The sequence below is a fragment of the Symphalangus syndactylus genome, chromosome 15 (genome assembly GCF_028878055.3).
Source record: "Symphalangus syndactylus isolate Jambi chromosome 15, NHGRI_mSymSyn1-v2.1_pri, whole genome shotgun sequence".
NCBI lineage: Eukaryota > Metazoa > Chordata > Mammalia > Primates > Hylobatidae > Symphalangus > Symphalangus syndactylus.
In genome coordinates this window covers 11027511-11043330 of record NC_072437.2, presented here as the reverse complement: position 1 = coordinate 11043330, position 15820 = coordinate 11027511, and the positions used below count along the sequence as shown (strand labels likewise).

General features: G+C 38.4%; 1 protein-coding gene across 3 annotated transcripts in view; it reads left to right on the top strand.

Annotated features, from left to right (window-relative positions):
• The window catches only part of MYO16 (myosin XVI), a 706512-nt gene extending 691489 nt beyond the window's left edge, over positions 1-15023 (top strand). For all 3 annotated transcript variants that reach the window (XM_055244378.2, XM_063618637.1, XM_063618636.1), the window contains exon 35: positions 13641-15023. In XM_055244378.2, coding sequence (XP_055100353.2) covers positions 13641-13868 — 228 coding nt within the window. In that variant the 3' untranslated portion in view covers positions 13869-15023. The remainder of the gene's footprint in view (positions 1-13640) is intronic.
• The last annotated feature ends 797 nt before the right edge of the window (positions 15024-15820 follow it).

The following is a 15820-nucleotide window of genomic DNA, read 5'->3' as shown; positions in this document are numbered from 1 at the left end:
ATTTTTGTACTCATGTCTTGTCTAAGCATCTTTATTCATATAATTTTTATGCATTTATGTCTTGTTGCTCAATTTGAATGAAAGCCCCTTGATGGAGTTGGTCAGATTGTGTGCATCTGGCTTAGTCCTATAGAACCCACCACAGTTCCTTGCATTTTCATAAACATTTGAAGCACATTTATTAATTGATTGATGGGGAAAACTTTCTTGGAAGGCAATGTAATTAATACATATAAAAGTTGACTAAACTCAATTGTACCTGAAATGGCGTTTTGACTCTACCACTTCCTAGCCAAGTGACTTTAGGCTTGAAAGTTGACTTTCCGCATCTGTGAAATGAGGATAATGATATTGAACCTGCATATTTCACACGGTTGTGAGTGTCTACTAGAGTACTAACATGTGAAAATGCTTTAAGGATATAAATGATATCCTTAAAGTATCATTTATATCATTTATAGAGATATACATGATATCTCTAGTATCATCAAGATGTTACTAGAGATGGGCCTTAGAAACCTTGAGGGGGCATCTATCAGTCAGGGAATTTTAATTCAGACATACAAACCAGGACGATTGTAGGCAAGAAAAATAGAATTCCAGGGTGTGTGCCACATATATCTGGTTGGGTTGAAATATAGAGACTGTGTCAGAATGGATGATGACAAGGCTAGAATAATTCAGTGTGGCCAGAAAATACAGAACTTTCTCAAAGCATATGGGCTTGATTCTTTCTTTAGGCTAGGGGGAAGGCAATGGCATTAAAGAAAGATTTTTGAACATTCAAATTATATAGACAGATTTTTTTCTCTCTAAAGAAAGTGGCAAGAGAACAGAGTTCATACAAGATCCTTATCATAAATGTCACAAATTAATTATATTGCATGATTTGTTGTAAAATGTTTGTTTCTATTTTATAACTTTCAGTTATAAATGTATAATGTATAACATATACATTCACTCATCAGAGTCCCTTTTTACTCATAACTATGTGTGGAGAGGTTAAAATCAGCTGCCAAATGCAAAAAAAAAGTATTTAAATTATACTGTGTGTTCCAATATAATGTTACTTATTATAAAAGTAAAGAATAGTTGTTGATTTTTTTAAAGAAATTAAAGCATCCAGATAAGGTAAAAAATGCAAATCCTCTCTCTTGCTTCCCTCCCTCACTATTGTCCAGATATAGCTCCTCTTGTTTCCGATAAAACTTTTAAGGTGCCTTTTAAAGGATATTTTCCCCCTTCTATTGTTTAAACCTTAAGCAACAAAGGAAACAAAATCCCAAGAATGAATTTAATTGTATTGCTATATAAATGAATATTTCTGAATTAGGAAGGACCAACTCTTTTAAAAACCACAAGTGCTATTTTGACTTTCAGATATTTTTCTTGGTTCTTTAGAAGCATAGATATATGTAAGCTTTAAATCAAAGACTTTTTAAAAATCACACTTTGTGCTATATCTTTAGGATTTATTTAAGTAGACTTTGGTTTTATAGACTCTGTTTTTTCAAATTTCATTTTTCAACATTTTTTATTCTTCAACATCTTGTTAGCACCAAGTAGAAATGCGATTTGCATTTGAAACACTAATATTCACTATTCAGTCAGCCAAGACATTTCCTTCTTTTAATTTCCATAAATGTCAGTAAATGCCTCTTTTCACCTTTGGGTGCATAGTCAATAGAAAAATCAATTCTGTGACAAATGAACAGCAACATGATTTTACATATGAATTATTTAACAAAGACTATTTTTATCCTTGAAGGGAAAGACTTAAGTTAAAAATCAGCAGCAAATTATTAATTTACATTTATTAATATGATCCACAGGAATGCATATCCATAGAAAGTGAAGAAATTTTACATCTTATGTTTAATTAGTTCATGCCCTAGACCTCGTAATTGTCCAATAGGAAATTATTGAAAATTAGTAAATACATAAATAAGCAATAAACCTCATTAAGCCTATAGATCATGTTGTATTTTCACCCAGGTTGTGAGAGATTTAGTGTTTCGTAACGCCTGAAAATAAGTGAACTAATTACAAGTGTCTCACTTTAGAGAAAACAATGGCATAACCTCTGTTTTTACATCACTTTATCAAACTCCATCTTCTTATCTAATTGATATCTCCTGGATGTTGGGAGACACAAGATACTTTAAAGTACAGAAATGGAAAGTAGATTCATGTCTTGAATGTCTAAATTTCAAATCACCAAGGTTTTCTCAATAACAGAAAAAAAATCATTTTTTAAATCCCCGTACTGAGTTGTCGAGTTAGTAATCACTAGTATCTTAAGTAGCATTGTAATTTTCTAAGAATTACCATTTCTATGAAGGAATCTTCTTGTTGAAAACTGAATGAATGGAAGGGAATTTGTTTGAGGGTGAGTATCCCAACCCATAGGGAAATGGGTCTGGACCATGATCATTTATGTATCTGTTTGCACATCCTAGGAGCTTGACATGCTTTTCTGGTGTTCAGAGGCACAGACATTCATTGAATGTAAATGACTTAGCTTTTACCTTAGATAATCCTTTCTTAAGAGCAGAAAGGAGAACACAGGGGTGTTAGAGGTTTAACCCAGGCCACATTTTAGGTGGTCTAAACTGACAGGAGCTTGTTTATGAGAAATGCTGGCCTCACCCTAAGGGCTCCAGTAATACTGCCTTGGCCACCAATGTTTGTGGAATGGATCCCTTTGTCAATTTCTTTGGACGTCAGGTTTTCCTAGCTCCCTATAAACTGTGACTTTGCTCTCTCATTACAGAACTGCAAGTGGCCCCCAAACTTTGAAGCTTTCAGCTCTCTTTTGAATGTCAACTTTAAAAATAAAAATTACAGAATAACTAGCAAGTGTCTTATTAGCTTATTCACCAAACAATTTTGTTTTCAAAGACATCAAACTGTCAGGGAGCCTGTGCACTTTTCTAAATGCCTGGATTTTGTACCTGTTATAGAACAGTACAATTTTTTCCATGCCATCCCAAAATAATAATTTTGGACATGTTAGCTTATTTGATCCCTTAACCCTAAGGCACTGCGTTCTTTGGCCACCAGGAGTCTGTGGTGACTGTCCCCCTCTCCTTCAGCAGCTCCACCCACTAGCCATTCAGATCTATTTAGGCATGTTGAATTCACGGCAAGAAACGAGCATGGGACCACCCACACCCTATGTGATTTCAGAGCAGCCGAGCATTTTTAATAAGTTCCCAGAGCTTTCTAGTGTTTGAAAAACCCTTCGCTGAATCTGTGAATGTGAAATACAACTCACATGTAAGAATGCGTTCAGGGGAAGCCTGGCGTTGCTTGAAGGCACTCTCTTCTGTTCTATTTCCTGGACTTGATGGAGCTGAGTTGCCCATTTACCCCCAAGATTTTTTTTAAATGGACCCACGCATTTAATACTGTGTGATAATGTTTCTCCCTTCTCTCAAACGTGGGCCATGCATTCATACACTTACTCCCTTTAAACTCTCTAAGCAAGTACACTGGATACTTTGTGCTGGGTAGAGATTAATTTACTCACTTTGGGCTCCAAGGACACCATAGTCTTGTGAATCAGCAACTAATTCTACCCACATGCAATAGATCAACATTACTCCAACTCTTGTAATCTACATGATACTTTTTAAATGAAAGAAAAACATCCCCTTGACCCTTAAAGTTTCTTAAATTATTTTACAATGTTAATTAAATGTATAGTGTTACAAATAATCTCTTTATTCTTTGAGTTTTCATTTCAGCTATAAAACCAAGGCAAATTGACCACTTCGGTAGAATAAAAGTCTACAAAAGCAAAATAAAAGTAAAATTCACAACATTGATGTTAGGCATGAGATTTTGTTTAGCTGAAATGACATGACTGTTGGAAACGTGTGCTGACTATTCTATTCATCAAGTTCCGTCAAGCTTTGTGCATTTTTCCCACTTTATGCCACTGGCTAACCAAGCCCCTACCACTATTTCTATTTGAACTGACAGCCAGCTTTTGAACTTACCCTACTTTGCAATATCACACAGCTTTTCTTGCAGGAAAAAGAAAATGTATTACATATTAAATCCATGTGCTCTTTTCTCATTAACCTACAACAGTATAAATAATATTACTTCTGTCATCCTACTTGTAAATAAAATACAAAGACAGAAAAAAATCTCATTGAGTACTAGCTTGAAATACAGATATTCAAGATGATACAAAGCACAATTACTTTAAAAAGATATCATGAATATATAAATGCAAATAAATTTTAAATTGTTGAAGGAATTTGAGGACTCCTGAAAATACAAACCCTAACTTCAGAAGCTTGCATTTAATAACTGTTTAAATAGGTCCTAGAATCTCTTTATACTCTTTTTTATCTTACCCCTAAAATTCAAAAAAGCTGTAAGTGTTTTCTAATTTTCTTCCTGTAGAACTTTATTTAGTTTTGAGTCATATATAAATCATAGTTATGTTTTAAATCTAATGTGTTGCTCAGTATTTTCTGGGTTGCTTTTTAGTAATAAAAGAATAAATTATGTTATATTTATAAAAGGCCATAAATCGTGAGAAGTGCACCTATTTAGCATTACTTAACTGAGTCATCAGGATAATCATAATTCAGCAGTGTTTAGGGATTTTGTTCAAGTCAAGGAGCTAACCATGGCACAGTCGTAACAGCTCATATTTAAACAGCACTCACTACTTTTGTGAGGCTTTAAGACACCTGCATATGTGACTCATATAATCCACATCAAGTTGTTACAAGGTAGGTAATTTCTTGTGGGCCCACTTTACAGGTGACGAAGCCAGTGAATGCTTGCTCAGCATTGCACAAGTAGCTCGCAAAGTCAGGTTCCATCCCAGGCATTCCGGCTCCAGAGGCCGGGTTTTTCAGCCACGCTGACTGTGCTCAAAACCATCCTCCAATTACACATGGGTCTGTCATTTCATGTTAGAAAATGAAGTTTAATGTCATTCCTGACACTTGTCTACATCAAATCCTGTGGAAACCCTTCTCCTTGCATGTTCTTCTCCCCTTTTCTAACTGGTTAGGTGTCCATCTCAGTTCTCAATATTCAGATCAAAGGTTAATTAACTTGTGAAGCCTCCTCAGACTTTCCTCCATAAAGCTCCCTTTCTCAAGTAAATGGTTTAATAAAAAAGGGCAAGGACTTCATGTCTAAAACACCAAAAGCAATGGCAACAAAAGCCAAAATTGACAAATGGGATCTAATTAAACTAAAGAGCTTCTGCACAGCAAAAGAAACTACCATCAGAGTGAACAGGCAACCTACAGAATGGGAGAAAATTTTTGCAACTTAGTCATCTGACAAAGGGCTAATATCCAGAATCTACAATGAATTCAAACAAATTTACAAGAAAAAAACAACCCCATCAAAAAGTGGGTGAAGGACATGAACAGACACTTCTCAAAAGAAGACATTTATGCAGCCAAAAAACACATGAAGAAATAATGCTCATCATCACTGGCCATCAGAGAAATGCAAATCAAAACCACAGTGAGATACCATCTCACACCAGTTAGAATGGCCATCATTAAAAAGTCAGGAAACAACAGGTGCTGGAGAGGATGTGGAGAAATAGGAACACTTTTACACTGTTGGTGGGACTGTAAACTAGTTCAACCATTGTGGAAGTCAGTGTGGCGATTCCTCAGGGATCTAGAACTAGAAATACCATTTGACCCAGCCATCCCATTACTGGGTATATACCCAAAGGACTATAAATCATGCTGCTATAAAGACACATGCACACGTATGTTTATTGTGGCACTATTCACAATAGCAAAGAATTGGAACCAACCCAAATGTCCAACAACGATAGACTGGATTAAGAAAATGTGGCACATATACACCATGGAATACTATGCAGCCATAAAAAATGATGAGTTCATGTCCTTTGTAGGGACATGGATGAAACTGGAAAACATCATTCTCAGTAAACTATCGCAAGGACAAAAAACCAAACACCACATGTTCTCACTCATAGGTGGGAATTGAACAGTGAGAACACATGGACACAGGAAGGGGAACATCACACTCCGGGGACTGTTGTGGGGTGGGGGGAGGGGGAGGGACAGCCTTAGGAGATATACCTAATGCTAAATGACGAGTTAATGGGTGCAGCAAAACAACATGGCACATGGATACATATGTAACAAACCTGCACATTGTGCACATGTACCCTAAAACCTAAAGTATAATAATAAAAAAAAGGTTTTTTTAAAAAAAATTTATATATATATATATGTATACCGTCATTTTGCCTCGCTCCGTCTCCGTGCCATATGTAACACTTCTTTAAGACACGTGTTTTGTTTGTCTAAAAGCTCCTTGAAAAGCAGCTCATTTGTCCCATTCATGAAGCAGGGAGCTCCTAGAGCAGAGGCATACAATGCAAGCGTGAAGGTTTGCAGATGTGGAGCCCTTTGTACTTTCCCAGTCATAACACTTGCCTTCTGGTTCTAAAAGATAATGATTCTGTGTACAAAGACTGTTATAAAAAGTTCCAGAAAAGAAAATAAATAAGTGACTCGTTATCTGAAGCAGTGATACGGGGTGAAGATAATAAATCTTTTAAAGCAATGGAAAATGAGCTTTAAGTTAAAAGATACCACTATGGCATCCTTTAGATTGTACAAACAAATCAGGATAAATTATACTCCGTGTGAAGCCAGCTGACTCCATCCTCACACTGCCAGCAGCATCCTTAATCCCCAGAGGCATTTTTTCTCTTTCCAAAAAGAAATGGTATCAAAACTAAAGCTTTTTGTTACAAAATCACTATTGCTTTTTTAATGATAATATTTAATTTACTGTGAATATCAAATAATGGCAAAGGAAGACATGAGTGTTTTTGTTGTTACCAATAGGACATAAAGTTTAAAGAATAGATAAACACTGATTTACATGATTTTACAGCATTGAATATTTTAAATGCTTTGTATTGTTTATATAGTACTGGACTGCCATTTAGATAGCATTCATGATTGTATTTGTTTGCTATTCTAAACTTCTTTTAAAGCTTTTTCTCTATGAGAAACGTAATTCTTGTGTTTCAGAATCTAATAAATAAATAGAAATTAAATAGAAATAAAGCAGATTAAATATTGTTAAGGTGTACTGGCCTTCTCTTCTGATCTTCTATTTCTTGGCTCACAGATGATAATTTTAAAATGCCCTCTCAGCTAGGTTGAAGGTAGTGGCCTATCATACAGTCTTACATAGAATTATAACCTTCATTATAACATAACCTATGAAAATTCTTTGGTTTCATTTTAAATCAAGATCAATAAAATAAGATGTTAGCATCTTATTTCAGCCATTCTGGCAATTCTTATATACCTAGTAGATTTTACTCAATAGCTATTAGTGTCTGTAATAGAAAAGAAGAAAATTTCCATGAAATCCCTCAATAAAGGGGTTTATTCTGAATGTTAATTGGTTATTGTAAACATCAAATTTTTGCTTATCAGGGAACTATGCAAAGTTCTTGTTTGTTGATTCAAATATGGTGTCCTGTACTCACTACATTATTCAAGACATCAATACCCTCATTAAGAAAGGACTTTCAAAGGGTTTATGTGCATAAGTTTCACCTTTTATAAGGTACTTGGGAATTCAGATATTTTTAGTAAACACGAGAAGCTTTGAAAGGGTAAGGCAGCATTTTTTTTTCCAAAAAGAGAAGCAATGACTCAGGGGATCTGGGACTTTTTTTTTTTTTTTTTTTTTTTTGTCGAAATCCTTCCCGACAAGCCTAATTCAGATGAGCAGCCGCTGAAAGTCACTCTCAGCAGATTGGCACTGCTGCTATGCTTCTATAGAGTGACTCAAATCTTTAAGTCTGTTCCTATTATGAAGGTTAAGCAGAGGGTCACATCTAGTATATTTTTGGTCACTACGAAACACTGCTGAAAAGAGTTTAGGATTTAGGGGAAATCTGGAGTGGATGTATTTTGTGCTTGGTGTAAGCACAGAGTTGTATGGTCTATCAAACACTAGCATCGAGATAAATACAGCATATGCCATAAGGAGATGGAAGAGTAACACCAACTGCTGGGTAGAGATTTGGATTCTGTTTGTTTGTCTAGTTTTTATGCTTTACTTTGTCTCGTTAGGAATTAGTCTCTATTTTCATATCCTTTTCTCTACAGTTCTTGCGTTCTTTTAGATTAATTGGAGATTTATTATTTCACTGTTACATTAACTTTGATTAAATATTATATTATTCTTTTAATAGTTTCACAAGAGGAGACAACACGCATCCTTGACTCATTGCTTCCTAACAGATCTGATCACTTTGACCTCTTTTCTAATACTGCTAGAACCTTAAGACCTCAAAACTCTACCTAATCCCAGTAACAAGGTTTTACAGTTATTGATGGCATGCGCTTGTGTTATTCATGTAATTTAAAGTCTATAAACATTTCAAGCATATAATTTATATTTACCCGTGGGTTTACTAATTCCAGTGTTGTTAATTCCCTCTTACATTTCCATTTTTTCCATCTGGAATCATCTTCTTTTACGAAAAAAAAAAACTTATTTCTTTCTATTAAAGTGAGAGGTTTGATGACAAATTCCCTCATTTTTGTTTGCCCAAAAACATCTTTATTTCACTTTCTTTTAAAATTTCTATTTCCATAGGTTTTTGGTGAGCAGGTGGTATTTGGTTACATGAGTAAGTTCTTTAGTGGTGATTTGTGAGATTTTGAGGCACCCATCACCCAAGCAGTATACACCGAACCCAATTTGTAGTCTTTTATCCATCATCCCCTCCCACCCTTTCCTTCCAAACCCAAAGTCCATTCTGTCATTCTTATGCCTTTGCATCCTCATAGCTTAGCTCCTGCTTATAAGTGAGAACATACAATGTTTGGTTTCCCATTCCCAAGATAGTTCACTTAGAACAATAGTCTCCAATCCCATCCAGGTTGCTGCAAATGCTATTAATTATTTTTTATGGCAGAGTAGTATTCCATCATATATATATATATACACACACACACATCATATATCTATACATCATATATCTCATATATATGATCATACATATGATCATATATGGGGTATATATATATATCACATATATCATCATATACCACAGCTTCTTTATCCACTCGTTGATGGATGGGCATTTGGGCTGGTTCTACATTTTTGCAATTGCAAATTGTGCTGCTATAAACATGCAGGTGCGTGTATTTTTTTTTTTTGTATAGTGACTTACTTTCCTCTGAGTAGATACTCAGTAGTGGGATTGCTGAGTCAAATGGTAATTCTACTTTTAGTTTCTTATGGAATCTCCATGCTGTTTTCCACAGTGGTTTTGCTGGTTTACATTCCCACCAGCAGTGTAGAAGTGTTCCTGTTTCGCTGCATCTATGCCAACATTTATTATTTTTTGATTTTTTGATAATGGCTATTCTTGCGGGAGTAAGGTGGTATCACACTGTGGTTTCAATTAGCATTTCCCTCACCAGTAGCGATGTTGAGCATTTTTTCATATGTTTGTTGGGTATTTGCATATCTTCTTTTGAGAATTGTCTACTCAAGTCCTTAGCCTACTTTGAAAGAAATTATAGATGATGTGAACAAATGGAAACACATCCCATGCTCTTTGACGGGTAGAATCAATATTGTGAAAATGACCATACTGCCAAAAGCAATCTACAACTTCAATGTAACTCCCATCAAAATACCACTATCATTCTTCACAGAACTAGAAAAAGCAGTCCTAAAACTCATATGGAACCAAAAGGCCCACATAGCCAAATCAAGACTAAGCAACAAGAAAAAATCTGGAGACATCACATTATCTGATTTCAAACTATACTATAAGGCCATAGTCAAACAACATGGTACTAGTATAAAATAGGCAGATAGACCAATGGAACAGAATAGAGAACCCAGAAATACACCCAAACACTTACAGCCAACTGATTTTCAACAAAGCAAACAAAAACATAAAGTGGGGAAAGGACGCCCTATTCAACAAATGGTGCTTGGATAACTGGCAAGCCACATACAGGAGAATGAAACTGGATCCTCTTCTCTCACCTTATTCAAAAATCAACTCCAGATAGATCAAGGACTTAAATCTAAGACCTGAAATTATAAAAATTCTAAAAGATCACATCAGAAAAACTGTTCTAGACATTAGCTTAGGCAAAGACTTTATGACCAAGAACCCAAGAACAAATACAACAAAAACAAACACAAATAGGTGGGACTTAATTGAACTAAAGAACTTTTGTATGGCAAAAGAAACAGTCAGCAGCGTAAACAGACAACCCACAGTGTGGGAGAAAATCTTCACAATCTATACGTCCGACAAAGGACAAATATTCAGAATCTACAAGGAGTTCAAACAAATTAGCAAGAAAAGAACCAAACAATCTTATCACTTTCATTTTGGAGGGGTATTTTTTATTCAGTGTAGAATTTTATGTTGGCTTTTTTTTTTTTTTTTTCTCAGTAATTTAACCAGGAACGTGTTGGCTTCTGGCTTCCAGTGTTTCTATGAAGACATCAGCTTTCACTCTTACTGTAGTTCCTCGCTGGGCTGTGCTGGAGAACCAGTCTACCCCTGGTTCTCTCCTAATCCTCAGGCTTGATCCGCCTGTGCCTTTGATTGAGAGGTCTTTGTTCCTTAGCTCTGAAAGATGACAGCAAATCTAGCCCTGTGTTTCAGAGCTCCCAACCTGGCTTTGCAGCCTTGTGCCCCACACAATTTCAAAATCCAGAAAATGTTTTAAGATGAGACTGGCCACATGCTAGAGGCCATCATCACCCCTGCCAGGGTTTTACTTCCGAAGCACCTCTGTCATTGTAGGAGATTGCATTCTGCTTTTTATAAACTTTGGCCTAGGGCACCCATCACCCATGCAGGTGAACAGCTAAATGAGTGTCCCTTGTGGACGACGGCTGTGCATTTGAGGACCTATAAGTTTCCAATTTGTTTCTTTAGTCCCATGCAACTCCAAAATATCGTGTGGTTTATCTTTCTTCCAGAAAAAAAACTCTCTGGATCTGGGGAAATGCTCAGAATTGGCAAATGTGCCCGGGAGGAGAAAAGCAGCTGGTAATTATCAGTTCACCTCAAAAAGCTTCACTCCATCTGGAATTCTCTCCATTTGTCAGAATTTCCTGATGTTTTAGAAAAATGACTCTTTCTTGAAATTTTTACAAGGGGAACAATAACATGCTATAGCTATCCAGAAGTGAACGTTCCTGTTTGTTTTCTAAATAAATGAATATGAAGTTGTGTCATTTAGGAAACATGGTGTCTTAAGAAAACTTGGAGAAAATAATCAGTTGACATGGTAGCGATATTCTTCCATCAGTTAAATGTTGTTTCCTAATCTGGTGACATTGTTTTCAGAGATCACTACTGTATGCTGAGTGTGTGCCAAGGAACAGAATTTGAATGTTCCATGTCCACACTAATGAGACTGAAGGGAACGTAACCAGCACAGCACACACTGGTCGAGGATGATGGAGGAGCTGGCACACACTCCTGGACAAACATAGAGAGATGACTGTGGTCCCATTCAGAAAAAGAAGGGAAGAGAAACATGGTACGGGGGACTCTGATTCTTAGCCTGTATCAGATCCTAGACCACAATAGCTGGGTTAAGCACAGTAGACTCACAGCTAAAAGCATATCTTCTTTTGAGAATTGTCTACTCACGTCCTTAGCCCACTTTGAAAGAAATTATAGATGATGCGAACAAATGGAAACACATCCCATGGACTCTTGAGCCAGGCTGCCAGGATCTGTCATTTTCCATGTGGCTTTGGGCAGATTACCTGACTGCCCTGTTCCTGTTTCCTCATCTGCAAAATAGGAGTACCCACCTTACAGGGCTCTTAAGAGCTGATGAGTTAATGCCTGGAAGGTGCTTACGAAAGCACGTAGCACATGTGTAGCCACAGTGTTCACTAAATAACCTGATTTCATGCAAGCTCCCACCACCCTGCTTTCTTAGCTCACTCCGCTGAGAGTAGATGCAGTCTGGCTTCCACAAGCATCTGCCCAACAGAATTTCTCATTTCCAGGCCATTCTGATGCAGCCCTAAAGACTAAAAAATATACCCTTTTAAGGGGCCCACTCTGCTCTGCAGCTCACTCTCTGTTATGTCTAGAAATTGCTTTAGGGACTAAGTAACCATAGTCCTCTTTTCTACCCTTAAGCTCTTCTTTCCTCTGGTTGTCTGTAAATTCAATTGGGCAGGCTCCTTTTACTAATAACCAGCTCCAGAACTCTAGTTACAGACTCTGAATATGGGTTTGACCTTCATGCTGTAAACATCATCTCCTTGATCCCAGCCTTTAAAATCCTCTTTCTGGGGGAAACAGTAGGCTCAGGTGTTGGTGTTAGAATTGGGCCTGGAACACTCACTCCCTTTGCTGCTTTCAAGTGACTGTTTTCTACATAAGTGCATAACCACTTGTGTTCTGTTTTGTTTTATTTTCTCTCATTTTAATGGAGAGGGTTGTGATGAGATAGACAAAGTGCTGGAACAAAGTAGTTAGTGCTTTGGAGGTAGGATGAGTCATCTCATTTCCTCTGAATTCTCCCCAGTATCCCTATTCGGATTTCCAGAATCTCATTTTTTTTTAAACCAGTATACTTCCTTAGAATTGCCAGAAAAATTGATATCTGCAATGTCCAGCTGCTACAGACTTCTGGCAGCTGGCAGAAGAAGGGTGACCACAGCTACATAGCCAGCTTGTCTTGTACCCTAGCTGAAGTCAGGGGGTAAGCTTGGTCTGCAGGGTGTCTCTCTTCGGGGGCCATAGTGACGCAAGATGATGCAGCCTATACAGTTACATGTTTTGATGCTTTCCTGCAAAGGCCCATAATGTTCCCATCTTTGAGGGCTCAGCATCTGAGAGTACACAGTTGCTAATTTAGCTCATTGCTTTCTCTCACTGCCACCAAATAGAGCAGGCAGGTAGATACCCCAAAGAGCCTTCAAATATTCTTAAGCACAGCTAGCGATGCCTTGAATGAGCTCATTGGATATTTTAGTGACTGCCTTTTGTAACACCTAATGCTTGAAAACATTTTCTACATGAGTATGGTGTGATTGTGTATTGTCTATGAACGGACCCTCATAAGTAGAGGTCCATCTTTGGGTCCATGCCTTACGGTTGGAAGTGAGGTCATGTAACCCTAATAGTCATGTTTGACTATTAACTATGTGGACAGATGGAGGAGCAGCTCCGAGGATGGAGTGAAGCTTGAGGAAGCTCTGTTAATAGGAGAACATCTATTATGGATGAAATTAAATGAAGAGAAAGTAAAAGATGCCATAATAATGTACACAATAATCGAGGGCATAGGTCAAGCAGACATTTGATTCTTTCTTGTAGCCTCTGGAGGTGCAGCACACATTAACACTCTACCTAGTTCCCAATGTTGTTGCAGTCATCGCCTTAACAAAGCAATTCACAGCCTCCCTAGCCCAGTGCTGTTTCCAGAGGCAGCAGTGCATGGAGATTGAGGAAAGAGGCTGCCTCTTTCAGCGCCAGCCCTGCCCCTTTGTATCCAGGTGTTGCTATCACACTTCATACTCATTCACAATATTTGGTGCTACCTGTTTTTTCTCCCCCACTTCCACAGGTAATCCATCAGCTGAGGCTCTCAGAGAATGAAAGTGTGGCCCTGCAGGAACTCTTGGACTGGAGGAGAAAGCTCTGTGAGGAAGGACAAGACTGGCAGCAGATCCTGCACCACGCTGAGCCCAGGGTGCCTCCCCCACCACCTTGCAAGAAGCCGAGCCTTCTGAAGAAGCCGGAAGGGGCCTCCTGCAACAGGCTGCCGTCTGAGCTCTGGGACAGCACCATTTGATGCGGCCTGAACCTCAGACTCACAAAATAGAACTGCCCACTGATTCCAGGCTGCAACAACAGAAGGCTGCCTTCTGACATGCTGGGTCTTCTCTCCATGCATTTTAGACAAAAAAAGCACAGGACACAGACACTAAATATATGAGATCCCGTGTGTGTGTGTGTGTGTTTGTGTGTGTGTGTGTTCTTTCTTATCCGTCTCCTGGTGATACACTCTGATTTTCAGGCTCCTCATTTACGGCTCTGTGCTACCCCTAGGTAGCAAGAGAGAGGCTGGGAGAAGTGTGGACGTGGCCAGAGAGAGAGAGTAGCAGAGGAAAGGAGCAATCCATGCACACTCTGTACAGTTGTTTTTCTACGGTTCAACAGTCTGTTTATTGTACTTCCAATGGTTTTATTATAATGTAGTATACAGGACATATATTTTATTTCTTTGTAGGTATTTGTGTTTTATTGATATTATAAACCTGATAATTATTTACGTTTATTACTGTAATTTTATAACTTTATGCAATTGGTGGTGCTTCCTTTCTTCAAAATACAGATTTTAAAAAATCATTTCTAGATTATTTTTTTCCTCCACAGTCCTTTTTTTTCACCTAACACACCTAAAATCTTGAAACTACATTGTTGTTTTAGCTTCGCCAGTGTCACCCCTTGCAAAACTATGAATTGAGCCCCATGTTTTAGATGTTATTCATGGATGAGGAAGCTGTTCTTTCCTATGCCCTGTATTTCTGGATAAGTGGATTGTGCACCCTTTAGTTAAATTTCACCTCCTGACTTCAGCATAGATCACAGGAAATCACATGGCACTCGGTTAAACATGTATGGCTTCAAATCCATAGCTGGTGGTGTAAAATGATCATATTCATTCAAAGGCCTACACAGTACAAATGAGCGCGCTGCCATGTACTGGTTTGAGCAGTAGGGGCTGCATCGCACAACGCTCGTCCCCCGGGACTTACACTGCATGATTCCCTCGCTGTATATCCTCAACCCTCCCGTAATGCAAGGCTTTGTTCATTGATGTGCTTGCGTCGGCTGTCGGAAAGTTCTGAGCAGTGGCTCCAGACCACCTTGTCTTGCTACTTGGAACTTTTTATTCATACCAGCCTTTGAAAAGTTACTGTGCCAATAAAGAGGTACAACTGTGTTCTTCTATTGCTTTTGTTGTTGTTATTATTGTCTCCCATGAACTCTTGTGTTTTCTGGTCAGAGAAGTAGGGGCAATGAAGTGATCTCATCCAGACTCCCTTAATGTGGCGGCCATAGCACTGTGCACAATTTAGACACTAATGATGTGTTTTAAAATATAGGCTTTATGATGATTCCAGTGTGGTGAGACCAACAGGTCTGGAAGGGAGTCCCATTGAAAAGACGGTTTGTCATCCTCAGAAATCCCAGAGAAGGTGACACATAGTGCCATCAGAGGGCCACACCAAGGCCAGCCAGGAAGCAAAGGGCATAAGGGGAGCCCTTTATTTTAGTTTGCACAACACTAGGAAAGGACAAGGCAGGATAAGCAGGCACAGAACTGGCTGCTTTGAGAAATGTCGGTGGGTTCTGGGGTGGAGGAACCATCCCTACCTGTCTGGGACCTGGCCTTGAGGTGATTAGGGTGGGTGGAGAGTGGCCTGGAATGACAGCCCTATGAGAGCCCACAGGGGAGACTTACTAGGGATGTGGGCTCTAGATTGGTTGACTTGTCTTTGAAAATCATGTTCTGGGGTGAGTCATCACTATCTTTTGGACGTGGCTAACCCTGGAAATGGCAATTCCTCCAAGGTGAGCAGGGCCTCAGATGCCAGAGTATCAGAACACAGCAAATAAAAGCACACTGTCAATATGTAGTTACTGCAATGTTACTGCAGCCGCCCAGCAACCACAAGGAAGGGTTCTGCCTGACCTCCAGCCTGACGACAGCTGAGCCCCACTCCCTGCCTATTTCTC